The sequence below is a fragment of the Dermacentor variabilis genome, unplaced genomic scaffold (genome assembly GCF_050947875.1).
Source record: "Dermacentor variabilis isolate Ectoservices unplaced genomic scaffold, ASM5094787v1 scaffold_18, whole genome shotgun sequence".
Lineage (NCBI taxonomy): Eukaryota > Metazoa > Arthropoda > Arachnida > Ixodida > Ixodidae > Dermacentor > Dermacentor variabilis.
This window is the reverse complement of record NW_027460346.1, coordinates 1,023,432-1,043,799: the sequence shown is the minus strand read 5'-3', so window position 1 is coordinate 1,043,799 and position 20,368 is coordinate 1,023,432. Positions and strand designations below refer to the sequence as shown.

The window sequence follows — 20,368 nt, the reverse complement described above, 5'->3', positions numbered from 1 at the left end:
CCACTCCGGAACTCGCGCAGGGCTTTCTCGGGGAGACGCCGCCGCTCTCGAAAGCTCTGACTGCCGACCTCGAGTCGCTGTAGATTACATCTCTTTCGCCGTCCAGCATGGTCAGGGCGATGACCACTTGCTCGGCAATCACCGGGTCGTCGGTGCGGACCGATGCGCAGATGGTGACTTGCTCTTTGAGGTCGACGACGACTGCGGAGAAGGCGTGGCCCCCGTGGTACGCCGACGCGTCGACGAAGCAGGCTTTACGCTCGTCGCTGTGGATTTGCTTGAGAATAGTGGCGGCTCTTGGCCGCCGCCTGCCGTGGTTGTGCTTGAGACGGACGTTCCTCGGGATCGGCACCACGGTAACGAGATCACGGATCTCGCGGGGCATCTGCCCCATCTTCTCGCTCACCTCGGCCGGTGAGCGGCCGAGCTCTGGTAGCACGTGTCTACCGGCCTTGTAGGTGGAGAGGCGTGTGACCTGGACGCGTCCCTGCGTTTTGACAAACGCCTCCAGTGTATTGGGGACGCCGAGCTGGAGCAGGCGCTCGGTGTGGGTCCTGATCGGGATACCGAGGGCCGCCTGTTGATTTTTCTGATCAGGACGGTGAGCTTGTCCCACTTGGCTAGTTGCCAATTGGGCATGGCCGCGATGTAGGAAAAGTGGCAGAGCACGATACTTAATTTTTTTTAATTATAGGGCTTTACGTGCCAAAACCACTTTCTGATTATGAGGCACGCCGTAGTGGAGGACTCCGGAAATTTCGACCACCTGGGGTTCTTTAACGTGCACCTAAATCTAAGTACACGGGTGTTTTCGCATTTCGCCCCCGTCGAAATGCGGCCGCCGTGGCCGGGATTCGATCCCGCGACCTCGTGATCAGCAGCCCAACACGCACGATACTTGACCAGGCGGATGAGGTTGTCATCTCTGAGGCCATGGTGGCGGTTGGCAACCCGCTGGACCAGCCGAATCGCGCGCACTGGCGTGTCTGCAACAAATTCACAAGGGCGCTTCACATCGCTTGTCGATGCATGCGTCCGTGGCGTAATGGTCTCAATGTCAGGCTCTGTGCTGTGCTAGAGGGCCTGTGTTCGAATTCTGCCGTTGGACAAGTTTAATAATGCTTATTTAATTGTTTATTACGCACTACATTGTTGAAAATGACAACCTTACAAAGTCACGAAGCCGCGTGAAACCAGAAGGACGAATGTTAGGAAAATTTATGTACTTCCCATAATTCCCATGTTGGATCAGCCGCTCCCATCACAGCTCCCGTAGACACTAGCGCCAGAGCTCCCTGTACTAATTATTGTATGAAACCTCATGCCTTCTGGTATATTGTAGGAAACCCTATGCTCGAAATGGGTGTCGTTCAACCGTGCGGCAATGTTACTTGCCTTGAGCGACTCTGACAGCAGCTCTAGCTCATTGGAAAGTATAGCCGCACCGACGACGAGGAGTCGTACGGGCTTGACGAAACGGCATTTAAAATGCAAATCATGAAATCACGATATGGCAGGCGGATAAGCGGACGCCCAGCTTTCGCTGCCTTTTTTCGCTGGTCGATCTGAATTGGGTCACCCCTAGCCGGATTTTGTTGATCTCTCGTGGATTCAGCACCCCGCTCTAGACCGACCTGTGGCATTCACCATTACATAGATACTTTTCTTCGGTCAATTCCTTTGAGAGAAGTCAAGAAAAAGAAGAAGACTGTGACGCTTTGCCCGCGCGCTCGCTGACGATGAAGAGGACGACGAAGGTCGTGGTTCGTGCTCACGTGCCCTCGAGGCGGCTTCGCAGAGAAAGGAACGCCGGAGACGGCAGCCATTTTTCTCGCTCTGCGCCTTCGAGCAGCTCGTCCGCAGTCGGTGCGTCGCCCGGTATACCTCTGGTCCCTTCGGCTACTGCGACGCGGGTCTCTCGCTGCCCGGGGACGGAGGCGCCATTCGATTTCTCCGGCGCTTGTTCGGCTCCTAACCGGGGTGAGTGTTCTTTGCAATACGCCGCTACACGCAGGCGTTTTCTGAGCGAGGATTTCTCGCCCGACAGCTGAATTTCTCACGTGGCGAGATGTGCGGCGCTCTCTGCGCAATTTCCGAGCAACAGTCTTTCTCTAGTCCGCGTCTGCTCAGCAGCAGCACGGGCTGTAGCTCGTGGCCTAGATTTCGTGGTACACAGCCGATCGAAGGTATAAAAACCGAAGGCGTCTGACTGAGAGAAGCGCTCACGTTCTGCGCCTTTCATCCATTGTTTGCTGTTCGCTATTTTTTCTGCTGGCCTATTTTACCGCCCTGCGCGATTTACGGCAGCGAGAAGTTGGTCAGGAAGAACGAGGCCTAGCGCGCGCGTTGAGCTTGTTCTTCCCGAGTTCTCCGTTACCTTCCGCGGTTCTTGGCCAAATAACCGAGTTCATTGCATGATAAATTTATTCGCTCACTTTTCTCCCATTGCCGCCTCTGCAGAGGCAATTGAGTGCTGATGTACGGCGAGAATATTTTCGTGGCTTTTACCGCATTTAGTCGTTTAGTAAAGTGGCTATAGAAAGGTACTCTATTTCCTAAAGAAAGAAAGGGTGGAGGCAATAATAGTAAATCCTCGAAGGAATTCGCCTTGAGAAGAGACATCTGGATTTCGTTGGCCGCAAGGCACTTACCACCGCGACCGCATTAAAAGTCGTCCGACTCCACAAATTTCGAAATATATTTTCGAATTTCCTATAGCCCACATTAGCAATAGGATGGCTTAATCTGGAATTTTTCCCTAACAAACTTAAAATAGCCAAAGTTTTCCCAGTTCTCAAAGACGATGCTGACCGTACTGTAAACAATTTCCTATATACCTATATCGATATTACCGCGTCTTGCAAAGCTTTTTGAAACTGTAACGAATACTCGATTAGAAGATGTCGTGAGGAAGTATGCTATAATTAGTGAAACACAATAACGTTTTTTTTTTAAAAAAAGGTCTTGTGTGAACATGCCCTCTTAAATGTCAAACATAAAATATTACAAAACTTTGAGAAACGATTATACACGATAGGCTTGTTCTTGGACCTGAGTAAAGCATTGGATAATGTGAACCATGGTATACTCCTGTCTAAATATTGATTGTGGCATACGTGGAACGACATTGGAGCTAATAAAAAGTTGCTTGACTGAATGGTATCAACTTGTTTCATTTAATTAGTTCAATTCGTCACTTCTCAAAGTAAAGACTGGTGTCCCGCAGGGTTTCGTCTTGGTCCTTTCTTATTTAGCCTTTACATAAACGACCTACCAAGGATTTCTTCATCACTTAACATAATCATCTGTGCCAACTACACAAATCCTTTTTTCGCGAACGCTTCCCTACAATACCTTTGAGAAATAAATGACTGAGTGTTTAAATTTATTGGCTGACTGGCTCTACATGAACAAACTGCAATTGAGCGTTAATAAAACGAAATACATAATATTCAAACCAACAAACAAAAAATTCCTTCGTAACATAAGTGTTTTATTTCAGAGAAAGTGTATAGAACGAGTACGAAAGGTCATAGCTCCTGGAAGTCGGGTTCCAAGATAACCTTTCTTGGGACACTCGTCTGAATAAGCTAGCCAGTGAGCTTAGTAAAGTAGTAGGTTGTATGCGTAGGATTAATGCTCTTGTTCCATTACGGCTAAAGAAAGTGTAGGTGTAGTGCACATAATAATAATAATATTTGGGGTTTTACGTGCCAAAACCACTTTCTGATTATGAGGCACGCCGTAGTGGAGGACTCCGGAAATTTCGACCACCTGGGGTTCTTTAACGTGCACCTAAATCTAAGCGCACGGGTGTTTTCGCATTTCGCACCCCATCGAAATGCGGCCGCCGTGGCCGGGATTCGATCCCGCGACCTCGTGCTCAGCAGCCCAACACCATAGCCACTGAGCAACCACGGCGGGTGTAGCGCACATGCGTTTACCGTGATGCAATTGCATAAACACAAGTAAACGCAGATCTACAACATGAACTTCTTGTATGCGCAACGTTGCGAGGCGAGAAGAGGCGGAAACTTCCGACGCTACACGACGAGTGAGTCCAAACCCTTCGTCCGATGTCGAAACTTGCCGAGCCGCCGTCAGAGACGCTGCAGCTGTCGTCTCGGGCCCCAGGCGCGTTCGGCGCGAAAGCGGGGAAACGCGGACGACGTCGGCCGTAGCGCTGTCTTTCGGTGCGCTGCCTCGTTGGCGCTGCTACGAGAGCAATGTAGTATACGCCCTTTCTTGCTCTAAGCTTACTTACTGTGGCTTTAACTTGGGAAACAACGACTGGAACACATTACGAAAATTTGATACTTGTCGAAAAAAAAAAAAACAACAACAGCCGGGCGATACGAATGTTTGGAAACGATCATGCTAGGCCGCGAGATCTACCGACATGCAACTTGTTTGGCAAGCGCTCTAGTCAGGTATACCAATGTAGGTTAATTTTTACGTATAAAATGAAATAGTGTTCGCATCGTTAACACACATATTTCTCTATTACATTACTCATTGCGCAAACAAACGAGAACAACACCGTTCACCCGCACAAATTATGGACGTCAAGACCTAGACGTACACATTTTCGCACGTTGAAAGTAATCGGTGCTGTTCCCACTAAATGTTAATAACCGCACAAGTTTCGATGTTCCAATGTTCTTGTTTTTAAAATCTCAAGCTGTCATCAATCGGAGGAATTTTTACAGGAACGATGCTAGGTAACTGCTGCCCAATATGTCATGCTACACCTCTAGGCGCCTGGCGTTCAAACTTTCTGTAACGATCCCATAATTTTTATTTACACCAACTCTACCTTGCGAATTAACGACTAACCAAAACACCTAAACCAGCGCGACCGCTACCATTATTTAAATCGCGCTGGCTAGCCTGAACACGCGAAAACGTGCACCTTATTAACGCGTTATACACTATCGGAGACAAAGTGTGAGTCGATCACCGAGTGCCATAAATATTTTTTTCTTTTCTTTCCTTACTTTATTTTTTCTTTTTTTTTTGTCAGTGTCGTTCCAGTCCAACCGAAGGAGCAAGTCACCCAATGGTTTCCGGCCAGCCGCCGGCTTATCGAGCGTGCTTCTCTTAAAGGCGCTGTGAGCGAAGTATGCCCAGGACTTCGCTGAACGCGGGGAAATTGCCGGCCGGCGTGCCGCCCTCGCGTAGGCCGCCTCTGCTGCCTACGCCCACAATGCCGAAACCTCCGGAGTGCGATGAATCGGCGAACAGCAAGGAGATGCCCCTGCGCATCCTCTGCCTAGATTCCGGCCGGGGTCCGCCGACTGCGTCCCAGCTGCGCCAGCTGCTGGGCTTTCCCGGCGCCGTGGATCGCGTGGTGCCCTGCGATCGCTGCGAGGTCGCGGTCTACGAGAACCCCGTCTCCGCGGCACACGTGACCTTGCAGCTGGAGCGCCCTCCGAAGGACACTTTCATGCAGATCGTGGTGAAGTGGTGAGCGCGATCGGATTATCCTACGCGGGTCGTGGCGTTGACGACGAGCTGATCGAGGGCGCGGCTCTTGTTCCAGCACGGGACCAACAGGTTAAATGTGGACGTAAAAAAGGCTCAGTGCTTAGCTTTCAATTTTTCAGCTTTGAAATTCTTAGCACTAGCACTTGTCATTTGTCCTTATCGGGCTTCGCACTGTAAGTTAACTCGACAAACCCGTCGCGATAACGAATTATTATTGTATTTATGTAACGTTTATGGCAGTTGCGCACATGCTGTCAAATGAAGTCAGGGCTTAGCTGTTGTGAGCCGTCAGCCAGGATATTCCTTGTCGCAGGGGCCCCGTAACGCAAAACGGTTCCAATTAGCGTTTATTCCAATCTCCTGACGTCAAACTTACATAACTGCCGACCCAAAAATCGGGCGATGACCCGTAGCGTTGTTTGAATCAACCAATCAAAGCTCTACTCGTTTATAAGAGGTAACGCTTGTTTGTTTTCAAACCGAATAATATTGCCTCTCGACAGGTTTTTCTATCTAATTGATTGTCAAGAGGCGAGGAGCAAGCAGTAGTGGAGAGGGTTTCAGTGGGGCCGAGCTAGCGCAGTGAAACTAGATAACTGGTAGAGGAGGGCGGTGCCGGCGTCTGCGATTGGCTCGTTTCTCTGCTTGCTAAGCTTGCGGTGGCTGGTCGGAAATCGTGGCGGTGTGCAACGGAAAGTTAAAAATGCCACAAAAACCGATCCTCAGCGCAGGAGAGCTAGCGCAGCGATAGCGTAAACGTGTCGAAAGGGCTCGATAACGTCCACAGCCATAAAATGTTTAATATACGCAAATTCATGCTCCCCGGCAGTTCCGAGTGGCCAGCATCCGAGCGATCGGTATAGGCAGACATCTTCTATTCCTTCCACAACGGGGCAGTCCTTGGCTATTGCGAAAAAAGAAAGTTGTTTTGTTCAGCATATTAATGACATCTTTAATGCGTACACGTCACTTTGACGTGGTGAGTTTTCGCAGTTTGCTGACGTCGCGTGAGAGACAGGCGAAGTAGGCGCAGGGCGAAAGCGTTTGACCAATAGCGGAGGGCTAGAGCCAAAATATGTAGAATCGGAAAGGCTTATTTTTCTTTTGTTTGGTCTAATCATGCATGATCAGTGTGTACACGTCATATCATATTAAAAGTTATCGCAGCTTCTTTTGACGTCGCGTGACAGACAGGCGAAGTGAGGTGCTGGCCCGAAAAAATGTTTGACCAATCGCGGAGGTCTGATTGCAGAAACAGAATAGAAACATTTGGAATAGTTTTACCTTATATAGCGCCCCGGGATCAAGGCTTTTCTCAATTTAGCTTTTGCCGACAGTTAGAAGTGGTTAGAACCCTTGTCTAAAGCAATATCTAAATTTCTGGTACTTATGGAAAGAAATGCAAATCAACAAGGGAAAGGAACGTATCGCCACGTGCCGAAACCAGCTGCCCTGTCTTTCATCCGGACACCGGGCAACCTAACGGTCAACAGTGGCCGAAAAAAAGGTTGTCTCGTGCTTCAGGTTTGGACATATCCCTTGTTTGGCCACTGTGATCACTTTTCGTCCCTATTCCTGTTAATCTGTCTTCTTTGTATGAGTAATAAAAAACTGACTTCTAGAATCCAATTGACTTCTAGGATTGGGGAGTCCCAAGCTGGGGGGGGGGGGAGGGTTTCGGCGAAAGAACACAGCCATCAGACAGCTATGGAATGGCAGGCAGCAATGAGCAGAACCATACAAGGTGTTAAAAATTAGGACATCGGCGACAATAATTCAACTATGAATAGCAGACATAGAAAATACGATGTAAAATGTACACTGCATGCACAACAGGATATATTAGTAGTACTGGGTGGGCTCTCTAACACATCCTGAGACGAATGAAGTGTCGGAATAAGCTATATGCCACTACTAATGCTATCGCTAATTGTCATTCTTAAATGATGAAGAGCATGGCCGATTCTTGTTGGCGTAATATTTCGGGAATGAAAAATGCGATTGCGCGAGGTGAGATAGTTGTGCGCGGTGCGAGTGAAAAATAAAAGTCAAGCTAAGTGTGGTTCGCGATTAACTTCGTACATCTAGGAAGCAGTACTGCGCATATTTGACTAAGCCGTAAACACTTGCGACAATTTGGACAAATATATCGGCACTGTGAGCCACTGTAAATCGGTACGTGCAAGGCCTTTTTAGTCTAAAGAATATTGCAGAGAATGGTCGACAGATGGCGGTGCTGAGCGGACCAACTTAAAGCCCCTCAATCTCCCAAAGTAGCGCCATTCGCTTCCCTCCTCCTCCACTCGGCGCGGCCTCGACGGTGGCGCCGCCGGTGGTGGGCCTGCCGTAGCAGACGACGGCTAACACGCTACGGGAGAAAATTCGCAAAAAAGTTCGTTCGAGCCCTGCGGAGCAGTTTTTTCAATCGAGATCTTTCTTCGTCAGTTGCTAACTGGCCTTTAGAATTTCGTGTTGGAATGGCGGAAGAAATTGTGAAAAGGACCATTATTCAAAGCGTATTTAAGGCGTAAAGCGCGCGACGTTGAGAGTTCGTGTTGCTGAAACACGTCGCAAGCACGCGGTGTACTCAAACACGCGCGTAATTACCAAAGTTTCAGGTGCTGACAGCGTGAAAGCGTGTGTGCGTGGTTTCGTAGGTTCATTTATGTACCTGCAGGATACTTTTGTTCGGCCGGCGCGTGAGAGATTCCGGCTGTGTGCGGTCAGCAATCCCGGGCAACAGGGCCGTTTTTTTCATTGCGGGGTGCTTTGGTAACCGCTACGATATGTTTTTTTTTCAAGTACTGCTCCACGAGGGCACATGTAATGGCTAACGGTGGCCTCTAAAGAGCACGTGACGTTAAATAATGCAGGCGTCGCCGGGAGGTTTCGCATACAAAATTGGCTGTCCGCGATCTTATACCCCCTTGGCATGCACAGGCTTCGACGAGCCCCATCCAGCCCAGGTTCTAGCTTTGGTGTTCCCGTTGCCGCTTTGGTGCCCTGGAGGCGCCATCAATAATACGGAATAATGACAAGTTGTTACAACTAGTAAATAAAATTTATTGAAGAAATACAATCGCGCCGTGGCGCCAACGTACTTCTAAAGCAGCGCTAGCACGCGAGTATTATGAAACGCCAACGAGGAATTTACCGGCCCACGTACGACTCTACGATCAAAGTGCACGTTAAACATCCCCAGGCGAGCTAGATAAAGTTATCCGGAGCCATCCACTACGACCTCCATTCTAGCCTTAGTCGCTTTGGAACGTTAAAAACGTTAATCACCACAAACCAAATCAATACATGCGGGCGTACATTCGAGGCTAAAAGACTGCATGGTAAGTCATAGTGAGCATTGCAAAAGCGTCGAGAATGTGCTAACTCCTGGTGGAGCTCAAAAGACACCCTGAATAAAGTCGCTTTTATGTCACAGGCCAGCTGCAGATGCGTGCATTTTACCGCAAACGAAACTACGAAACAAAGAGAGCACATTCGAAAAAAAAAGTCAAACAACGCGCTAAAATCCACTCAGACCATGAACACACACTTTTTCGAAGCGGAAGGCGTGAACTAGGCTCAAAGTAAGAGGTTGTGAGTAGCCGTGGCCCTTACTTCACTCAGCCGTGCGTTCTTTGCCACTTCCTTGAAGTCAGCCCGCCCGATCCTGCGAATCCACACTTCTTTTTGCGTTGCCCCCGCCGGACGGCAAAGCAAAAAGCTTTCTGCCCTCGCTGTGTCTGTTGCGGCAACCGAAGGCGCAGCAGCATGGCATCGCAATTAAGTTCTCGGCCCTACACATTCTATTACGCTAACGCACTCCGTCAGTCCGCCTGCCGTACTTTCGTCGCGCAGGCCCAACAATGGAGGTCGACGCGCGCTGGAAAGAAAAAATATACAAAAGCGCGGCGACTGCTCCGCGCTGGAAAGAAAAAATATATAAAAGCGCGGCGCTTGCTTCCACGTGACACAGATTGGCCAATGGGGGAGCGGAGGAGGCTGGGGCGGCAGGAGGCGTGGAGGAGGACTCGCCAGGGTGAGCGGGGTGGCGGAAAGATCTAAGAATGGCGCTACTTTTGAAAAATTGAGGGGCTTTAGACCAACTTGGCATCTCTTGAGTAACGTTAACGCACATATGTGGCAAATGCGGAATAGCAGCAGGCGCGTAGGATTGAGGTCTAGTTTATTTATCAGAAATCCCTTAGCACCAGTTTAGAGATAACCGTTCCGAAAACGTGCTAAGAAACGGTTACATATTTATATGCATATTAAAAGTCTCCTTCACGCGCTGCGGGATAGTCGGAACGTTACTGCATATCGTCGAGCAATTTGGAGGACGTCATCTCGAGATATAATGTCGGGAGTATACTGAATGGATATGGCACTTCATCACCGCCTTTAATTTCGCAATTTCAGCGTGTAATATACAGTTGATTACTAAAGAAAGTTAGAATCAGTGGAACTTTATTATTAGCTAATTGTACATCGCGGCTTGCCGTTCGAGCGTAACGTACGTCCGCCTCTTCAATTGTAATTGAGACGCAGAGGTGGAGTCGCGTTATCAGCCACACGATGTTTTTGAAACTGTTTCGATGTAAAAAACTACTACAAAAACAACATATAAATACAGGCGATAGCGAAGCTAACTATGCCTGACTCCATGGCCCACTGCGATCTCGCTTGCCGATAGCCACTGCAAAAGAAACGCTTATTCCAAGCCGTGAGGACGCATATATATGACCGGGTTTTGCACACAAGCTGTCATACAACCAGAACATTATTTCAAGGTAATATAATGAACCTCCGGAATTAGAGATGCTCGATGTCCTGGACGTCCTATAAAGCTCCAGTTCCGCTGCTTCGTTCTTGGATCCGTGTCCTTGTTGCGCTGTTACGCCAGATATGATGAATTCAATATTTTTTTCCCTATTTCCCAATAATCTATTTTAACACCGCCCATTGTTTTTCATACCCTTGCGCCAATTTTAAGCCATGTCTAGTGAGGATTGGCAAGGATGTGCATAGCGTAGTTTTAGGGCGCACGTACGCGCGCGCACACATCGTCCAATGCCAGTGCAGAGGCAGACACACTATGGCAGGAAAGCGCAAAGCGGACGAATCGCAACTCCGCATTAGGCGAACTGCCTTTGTGTGCCCTGAAATGAGCGCTATACGCTTAAGCTATCTGAGGCGTGTAGCGAGAACGGCGCACGCATCGATCTTTCCCGTCTTACAAAGAAAATTCTGCGGTTTTACGTGCCGACACCACGACCTGATAGAGGCGCGCCGCAGTAGGGGATCAATTTCGACCACCTATAGGGTTGTTCAACGTGAACCTAAATCCACATATGCCCGATTTACGCTACGCATCCCATAATGCGATGTCAACTAGCACATCGGTCTGTCCCTTTGAACACTTGAGTGTCAGAGATAGCAGCGAGCATCGTCTGTGGTCGTCCATTAAAATCGTACTGCTCAGGTTTGCCCGATAATAACCCATGACCAGTGGCGTAGCCAGAAATTTCGTTCGGGGTGGGGGGCTCATGTTGCAGCTCGGCCTCCTCCTTAAGTGGAAGCTTTAGCTCGGGTGCTCCTATCTATATACAGTGAACTCTCACTTGAGTGAACTTCAAGGGACCGAAGGTTCACTTAACTGAAAGTTCACTAAACTGAATATTCACTACACCAACATAAGACATGACATACAGAGCCAAAAGTTTGAAGTGCAATTCATGGAGCAAAATACATGGCATCCATAGCGTCAGAAATGTGTGAAATGGAATTTGTACATATCAACAAGTGCAAGGTTCATAACAGTTATAATGCAAGGTTCATAACAGTTATAATGCTGCCTTTCTCACTTAGAAAAAAAGTCTGTAATCTTCTTCTGCACTTGTACTTTTAAAGCACAGGAAGTAACAAAACTGTCCAAAGAGTCAATGTTTTTGTACACTTCTTCTGGAACAGCTTGCTGTTAAGACACAAAGTCTCTCCACTTTCCAATGTACCCTACAACCTGAGCTAGAGTTATAGGGCTTGAAACTGGCTCTGCAGTTGCCTCTTCTTCGTCTCTTCTTTGTCTTCTTCGCCTCTTCTTCGAAAGAAAGAGACGACGACCATGCCATGACTAGCGGGTTGGAAAAAAAAAACACACCCCACGTGCTTTATGGTGTGACAGATCGCCGCTTTGCTCTGGCGGCGTTGTAAGCGCCAGCGATGTTACTTTGTTCATGGCCTCCAAGATTACATGCTTGCAAGTTTTGTGCGGGTGATCCCGGAGGCCATGCCTCGTTGCCGTTCGTTTTGCGCGCCGCCGCTTTGCCCCAGGGACGCTGTAGCGCCAGCGACGTTACATTGCCGCAGAAGCGGCAGTTTTATGAGGGCGGGCATCGGTTCTGATCGTAAAAATAAGCCTTGGTCCTCTGAGTGAGTTCGTTAAACTGAAATATTGACTGTTCCGAAATTCGTTTGAGTGAAACACTTTTGCATAGAATCTATAAGAAAACTGCCGGGGATTTTTAAAAAGTCCGTTATTCTGAAATATTCGATAAACTGATGTTCGCACAGCTGAGAGTTTACTGTACATGTAGAAGGAGAATTCGTTTTTCTTGGCAACCGATGCACCAAATTTGACGACGTTAGTTACATTTAAAAAAGAAACTTAAACAGTAGAGACAGCTTGTTTTGAATTTTTCAATTAGGTTGTCAATTCTTTATTAAAATATGTCAAAAGTCGCCAATTTTTAGTAAACGATACTATCAAATTTAGAACATTGTAACTCAACAATGAAAGTGATATCACAATTCTGCGAATTGCATCTAATAGTACATCTAAAGCGGAAAAAATTGATACGTTACACAAGAATCTCAAAAAATTTAGTATTATGGAAATACGGATTTTGCAGAAAGAACCCTTGCTCACAACGTAACCAATTCACGTAAGTCACAAATTGACACACCAAAATTTGCTCTTTGACAGTTATAGTAGATGGCGTTTACAGAAGCGTGATATGTGTTCTTGATGCAGAGCTATTAGTTTGTAAACGCCGTGGTTCCATATTTTTCGAACTTTCAAATTTTTCTAAATATTTTAACCAAATTCAGGCCCTAAATCAAAATTACGCTTTCAACAGACGCTAGAATTCAACTTTCTCTCTCCAATGCAACAAATTTAATTAAAAACGATCCAGAGGTTATCTCAGAAAAGCGTTTCTGCGTTTTACATGTATTTGAATAGGCAGCGTCGTAGTTGAGCCCGAGCTAAAGCTTCCTCATAAACCATTTATCGAGGGATCAAATACATGAATAATAACTGCATTGCCATTGCCAAATATGCTGCAACCGAACTGTTGAACGCTACGCACTGTCAAAACAAGTAAGATATATATTTTTTTCATAAAGGAATATACCGGCATGTGCAAAAAATTGTGCCCGAAATAACTGATATCAATGCTTCCATGTTTTTGTCTATTTATCAGCTAAAGAAGGTATCACACGAATTTCAGAATTATATCAGTTCGAAACCAGCTAAGCAGTGTATGCCGCTGATACGAAAAATGTAAAGCCCATAAAATGAACAAGTTGAGGACACATATGTTAATGAAACTGTCATTGAAAAACCTTGCTCACGTTCTCGTACACATGCAATGGCCAGTGCAAAATCTCAATGACGCTGTCATTTGTTCCACTGTATTACGCAGGAGCAGCTGTCACCAGTCGTGTATCGTGAGTATCGCGAGGTTACGTTTCACCGAAATAATGCTCGCAACACAGAGCATGTATAAAAAGCAGTTCTGCATAATACGCGAGGGTGAGTCAAATGAAAGTGAGCCAACGCGAATATATGACAAACGGGGTACTGACAAACGGGGTAAACAGGGTAGTCTCCATGAGCATTTAAAATTTGTCCCATTGAGTAAAGAGTCGCGCGATTCCCGTCTCATAAAAGTGCTTGGGTTGCTGCTTTAAAAAGTCTCCAAATGACTCTTTCACGTCATCGTGCGGCGCGAATCTGGTTCCCTTGAGCTGTTTCTTCAGGTGCCCCAAAATGTGGTAGTCAAAGGCGACAGGTTTGAAGTGTACGGCGGATGTTTCAGCGTTTCCCACTTAAACTTCGCCAGCTTTGTATTAACCACATCAGCGACACGGGGACGGGCATTGTTATGGAAGATGACGACCCCATTCGTCAATTTTCCACGTCGTTTGTTCTTGATTGCGACACGCAGCCGATCCGGCGTTTCACAATATCGGAAGCAATTTACAGTCTCTCAAGATTTAGCAAATTCTATCAGTAATGGCGCCTGATGATCGAAAAAAAAGTCAACAACACCTTTCCGTCGGAAATGACGGCCTTTGCTTTCTTGGGGGTGGTGAATTCGAATGTTTCCACTGTAAGCTTTGCCGTCGTGTTTCAGGCTCATAGAAGCGGCGCCATGGTTCGTCTCCGATCACAATTGGAGACAAGAAATCGTCACCTTCATTCTCATACCGGATCGGATGAGTCAAGGCCGCGCCGAACTTCTCAGTTTTCTGGCGGTGGTTCAATATCTTGGGCATCCATTGCGCACACAAGAGCCGATACGACATGTTCATAAATTATGGCGTGAACCGAACTATGACTGATGTTCACACGCTCTGCCAGTTCACCAATTCTTATCCTCCGTTTTTGTCTCATCACCGTATCAACTTTTGCAATTTTGTTAAGGGTGATTTCACGATGGCTTTAGTCGCGTCTTGGATCGTCTTTGCAACTTTCACGTCCTCCTTTGAACCGTTTGCTCCAACGCTTCACAGTGGCCAATGAAATGCGATGTTCAACGTACACGGGAGCCGTACGGCGACTAATTTGTTTTTCCGAAATACCTTCAGCAGTCAAAAACTTCACGGCACCACTGTTCAACTTTTGGAGTTTCCAATATGTCACGCAACCATGTTGAACCGAATGTATGAGAGCATTACAGAACCTTTATCCTCACACCTGCGTGTCACTTTTGTCAATGAGACATCCCTCTCTTCTACGCACATGCCTCGCAGGTAATGAACCGAACCATTATTGCGCGGGGTGGGTAGGCTCACGTTCATTTCACTCGCCCTCGTAGATGAAAAATGCGAAGACAGAGCTTGATAAAGGGCAAAAAAGTATCACTGGAAACAAAGTTCACTGCACGTATACACAAAACCTCGCAACAAGATATTTAAACATACGTATAAGTAGCTAATAAATCTACGTATCTAAGAAAAAGTCACTGTATATGATGCGCCAAACAAGGCAAATAAACATGTTGCTCAATCACAGATCCACAGAATCTTAGATCCCGCCCCCATTCCATCCACTCCCCCCGGTGTATCGCGTGCTACGGAAGGCGGCGCGTTTCCTTCCCGCTTCTCTCCATTGCGCAGACAAGGCTGAGCCACAATTGTTGACAGTCGCACATACAGCATGCGGCGCGCGGTCACGATGTTATCGCCCTTGGACATTATACAGGACATGAGGGCGACGGCAGGATGGCGCCTGGAGTGTCGATATAATTGCTACCGCAATAATAAAATAAGAGTGTCCGGCAACTGAAGTGTCCCGTGGCCCATAACTTTCCGCAAAAGAAGTAACAAAATCGAACTTTCGCCATGCGACCATTCGCTGCGCCGCAACATGCCTTTTTCTTCATTTTGTGGGGCGGGGGCACCGAAATAATAAAAAAAAACGCGAAGGAAACTATCTTGGCCACAATCGAATGCCTACTTTGGGCACCTAATGTGGCTACCGAAGGAGGAATGAACGTTTATTGTGAGAAACAGCAAGAAAGTGTTCTTTCTTCGCCCTATAGGTGGGCGGCTCTCTTAGTCCAGAAACCCGTTGGCTAATGCCGCAGCCCGGGGCCAGTCCACCAGACTTCGCTGATCTTCCAGGCTCTGTGCCTTTAACATTGCCTCACACGCTTCTTCGATCGCTTGTAGCGCTTCTGAGGCATCATGACTGTTTTCCTTGCGGTTGGGGGCACACCAACACCATGTGTTGGAGGGTGTCTGGTGCATCACAATATCGGCATAGGTATTATAATTTGGTGAGGTGTATCCGGTGCATGATAATTCCATGGACATATCGAAGAAAACATCAGACGCTTGGTCCCCCGGAAACCTTACGCATACTGCTCGGTATCCTGCACGGCAATACAAGACTTTCCGGAGAGGTTGCACTACAGGGAACACGTACGGTGCAATCCGCCGAGTCCCCACAATGATGGCGGCGAGCGACCATTGTTTCTTTTTCTCGTCTACTAGCCAGAAAGCGTCCGAAACTCTGCCAGGCGAAAATCCACTCGGCCAGAGAAAACCGAACGCTCACCAAAGTGCGCCGCGCGGTGGTCGGGTGCAACACGAGAAAAGCGCATGCGCTCTGGTTGGCTCTGGCAGCCCGTGGGTAGGGTAGCGAAAAAAAAAAATTGAAGAAGCTCAATGTGTCCTGGGAAATAAAAGTCAACGTACAAAAAATAAATAAGAACATAATATATAGTTACCCTGGCTGGCTTTATTGTCTTCACATGGATGCTCTGGGGTAGGTAAAGAAAATGTAGATAATTTTTTTTGTGTGACATGACGGTGCAAATGAACCACCGCAACGGTTCGTCTCATCCGACCTCGCTGCGTGCTTTGGCAACTTGTCTGATAGTTTGTTGATTTGGCTTGTCTCGTTGTATGTTCCAATGTACGACTTTAGAAAAGTCAATCACCTTTGGCGTCAAATGTTTATAACCACAATGAACCCGCAAATTATGCAATTGAATATCTAAAGCACAACTTTAGGAATGCCCAATGCACCTTTCACATCAAAAATTTATGAAAACTTTATACCCATAAAGTTCTGGAATTGACATAAATGCGCTCCGTAGGTCCCGCGGACTCCGCGAGATGCCGCGGAGACGCAGTTCGCCATCAAAACACCCTTGAAACTTTGTGCTCGGTTGGGGCCGCTTGCGTTATGTGACTCCCGGTGCATGGGCGTTGCCGTGAAATCTAGCCCCAGTTCGCAATCTTCGCGGTGAAATGTTTTTCGAGCGTGAAAAAGACATTTTAGACAAAATCCAGAATGATTTTCAGCGCCGGGGGTTGCTTTGGTCAGCGGTGCAGGGACAGCACGAAAAAAAATTTTGGGGGGGGGGCTGAAGCCCCATAAGCCCCTCCCCCCCCCTGGCTAAGCCCCTGCCCATGACGCCATCGGACATTCTACGCATGTCGGTGGTGCTTGCGTGGATTCAAGAATATGTGCTACACCCATTCGTTAATTCATGCCGCGCCTACCATCGCACAAGGTCTGCCTCGCTGTCAAATTGGAGACAACGTTCCACAAGTTTTCTATACAGCAAGCGAGTCCTGGGCAAGAAAAATAACAGCAGTATTTTTTCAAAGCCTTCACCTACGGAAAAAAGAAAACAATACTCGCGCACATTAGTGTATGTAACAATAATACTCGCCAAGGGAATCGCGACATGACACCGCGTAACCGACGCCCCGTGTGATTATTGCCACAGGGAGACTAATAGGTTTAGGCACACGATAAATATTGTTTCTGAGTGTAGGCGGGTGCCGCCTGCAGCTAAAAGGTGTCATGTCTTGATCGCAAGAGTTAGTGCGTAGTGCACAGTCTTTGTTAAACGTTTCGAAGCCACTCCGCGAGTGACACCATGTGTTGGCGGCCCCATCGCAGTGATACTCCTGGCACCCGAAACACAGCAGTAAGGGTCCTAGTCTCCGCGGACCCATGGCGCTTCGGAATGATGAATGTTATACAGGGACCTGGAAGCATTTCACAAGCTATGCACGCAGTATTCTCGAGAAGGATGATTAAACCTACCTGCACCCCCCCCCCCCCCCCACCAAAAAAAAGAATCCCAGGAACTGCGCAGACGCTCAAGTAATATTACGTGTATTATGGGTAGCGTACACACCCGCTCGCGGAGAAAGACGATTACATGTGCGAAAGAAAATGAGCGAAGCCTTCAAGCATTGTAGCATTATATCGCCTGTTTCTGTTGAAGCAGAAATACTGAAACCGATAAGGAAACCGTTAAATTCGTCGCTGCATCCACCTTGATCTGCATGCAAGGATAATCTCAAATTATCTGAACGCTGATAGGTTGTCTTTATCGAGAAATTCCCGAAGACGCGAGCGCACGCACGTTGGCTCTCCCATCGCCCGCAGGTGTGACTTGGAAATTGTGCAGCACGTCCTCAGCGGTGGCGTGGCTCGCAAGTGCGATCCACCCGAGTGGTGGCTCGCATCGGAGGAGCTCGAGGAGCGCTGCAACCCGTACGACTCGGTGATTGCCATGGAGCACAAAGACATACCTGTGACCGCATTCGCGCTGGGTTGTCTGCTGGGCTACAACACCTTCGTTGCGCACTTCGACAGTGCGCGCACTGCTCCCCCCGGTACCAAGACTTCGTCTTCTAAAAAGTCGTCCAACTTCAACAAATACGGAATGACAAAGTTCGCCAAGTGGAAGAAAGCAGAGTTGGACCCTAGATCTGGCTATGCGCTGTCCGGAGGCAGCTCGCTGGCAATGGCTCCTTGTCGCAAGCTGGCCTGTGAAGCCAAGAGGTTTTCTTTGCGGAGAGCGTCGGCTAACTCGGAGAGATCGTCTTCGCCACCGCCTTCTCCGAGTGAACCGCCTGCAGACTCAACTTCCAGTGAGATCAGCTCGTCCGCTCCTCCGTCACAGCCAGCAGAGGAGCAAGCCGCGCAGGAGTTGCCGAGCGCGAATCCTGCTGAGAGTGCAATTGCCACATCTGAAAACCCTCCGTCCACGACGTCAACTCCGCACAACCCTTCCGCAACAGCGGCGGACACCGCGGAGCGTTCTCTACTCGCGTGGCCGCTCCTAGCGGATCCGCCGTCGTGTGCCTCCATCACGACTCATCCGAGGTCCAGCGATACGACGGAGCAGCGTAGCAGCTGGCAGGGCTGGCTGACGCCGGTGGCGCCCCCAGTCCCGGAGCCACCGCCGCAGCCATTTCGGCCTGGCCCGCAGCCCGCCATCATTCAGACCACGCCGCCACCGAAGGAGAAGGGCAAATGGGCCGCGCTGCTGACGCCCAAGGAGGAGGACCTGCAGGACTGCGTCGCCCCGTCGAGCCACCCATCGTCGTCGCCCAGCCAGCCACCAGCTCCCAGCACGGGTTCCTCGGTGGGTGGCGCGCTTGCCACAGATGCCTCGAGCGCGCCCTCGAGCGCTGCTTCGCGCGCGGCTTCGTCGTGCTCGAATTCGCCCTCGTCGCCCACGTCGCCCAAAAGCACCAGATCGTCGACGTCGCAGCCTCCACGTCCGGGTGAAGGCTTCAAGGTAAGCGGGACTGTTGATAGGAGAAACTCAGCGTGAACACTCAAAAAAGGTTAGGAACGTACAAGTAATAACCACTGCTGTCCGGCTCTCTGCACCTATTACGGGCCGACTGAGCAGCTTTAAACCGCTGGCAGACCGAGCTGAAATTGCGCCAAACTGCGCTAAATATCGCTGCCACGCAGTGTATGCCGGTCTTATTCACCGCTTTAACTGTACTCCTTTCCTTCGTGAGATGTCCCTGTGTTTCTACGAGATGTTTAGTAGTAGTAAGCAATAGGGCAAAACTTTATTAATAAAGGGAGTGGGGGAAAAAGGGCCAAGGAGCGATGGGTGGCTGCCTGAGTCCAGGGCTCTACTGGCCTTGGCCGCCCGCTGGACTCGGTGGAGGAGTGACCTCTGCACCCCCAGGTCCGAGCTGGCGAGCTGTACCTCCCACTGCTCCGCTAATTATTGTTTGTTTGTTTGTTTGTTGAAAGGCTGAATAGATAACTCTGGCGGCATTGTTTCACGAGATTTTTTTTTCTTTTGAATAAAGAGCATCTCATACGCAGTCAACGGCAAGTGACTAGCGGTCGTTCGTTTGCCAACTAATGTAATGCACCGTAATGCTCGCACGATGTCGCTGTGTATCGATTGTCGTTGCGCTTTTGTAGCAATCATTCGCGGTCCATTGCCAGCGTTTAGCGTATACGAGCAGTTTCTGTGCCAATAATTAAATTTTGTGCGCTAACAATGCAGGTGACGCAGAGCAACGTTCATTTTGAGCACTGCACCAGCGCACTGCACCTCTACTTTGTGGACAAGCAAGACTCCAGTCACACCCTCTACCGGCTCCTTGTGAGGTATTCGACGATATGCCGCATTGTGCTGTGCAAAACATCGCCCACTTCTACAACCGCCTACTTGCACCTCCTGCATACGCCGCTCCTCTACAAGCTATGTGCCGGAAACACTTCCATGAGTCACTGCCACCGCGAGGGTGACTACCTACCCCAGGTGAGAGGAATTTCAGGGCGAAGTGAGAGTTGTGCAGATTGAGACGCATATACAGGCATAAACCGGACTGTTAGCATTGGATTATATAGTTTTCAAACCGTATTTGCCAAAAAACGTTGAATAAAAAGTAGGAAGCACGAGTGATAAAATATTAAGGCAAGATTCTGCACAAAATATGCAGAGTATAGTTGCAGCGTTTGCACGACGTTAGTTGTTCGCACAATTTCTAGTCCCGCATCGTGACACTCGGTGGGTCGTGCGCGTACGAAGAGCAATGGCTCTATTGATTTATGTCCGCCACGAACGCGTATACCCGTGAACAGCGTGAACGAGGAGGCGTGCTCGCTCCCGCGATTTGCAATCTGACGGGAAGTATTTGACGCCGTCACAATTCCTAACGTGAGCAGTTGTTGATCCTTAATGAGTGCCGATTATAAAATCCTTAATCGCCCGCATGACACGATGTGTACAGTATATAGCGTGAGAACAGTAGGGATAAGGCTTCTGTCGATATATAGAGCTACTTAAAACTATAAGAACAGCGAGCT

General features: G+C 48.5%; 1 protein-coding gene across 1 annotated transcript in view; it reads left to right on the top strand.

The window, feature by feature from the left end:
- Positions 1-1,759: 1,759 nt before the first annotated feature.
- Positions 1,760-20,368, top strand: part of LOC142568311 (uncharacterized) — a 69,644-nt gene continuing 51,035 nt past the window's right edge. Inside the window, exons 1-4 of the mRNA XM_075678308.1 lie at positions 1,760-1,980; positions 5,024-5,466; positions 17,684-18,824; positions 19,563-19,820. Of these exons, the coding sequence (XP_075534423.1) occupies positions 5,123-5,466; positions 17,684-18,824; positions 19,563-19,820 (1,743 nt within the window). The 5' untranslated portion in view covers positions 1,760-1,980; positions 5,024-5,122. The remainder of the gene's footprint in view (positions 1,981-5,023; positions 5,467-17,683; positions 18,825-19,562; positions 19,821-20,368) is intronic.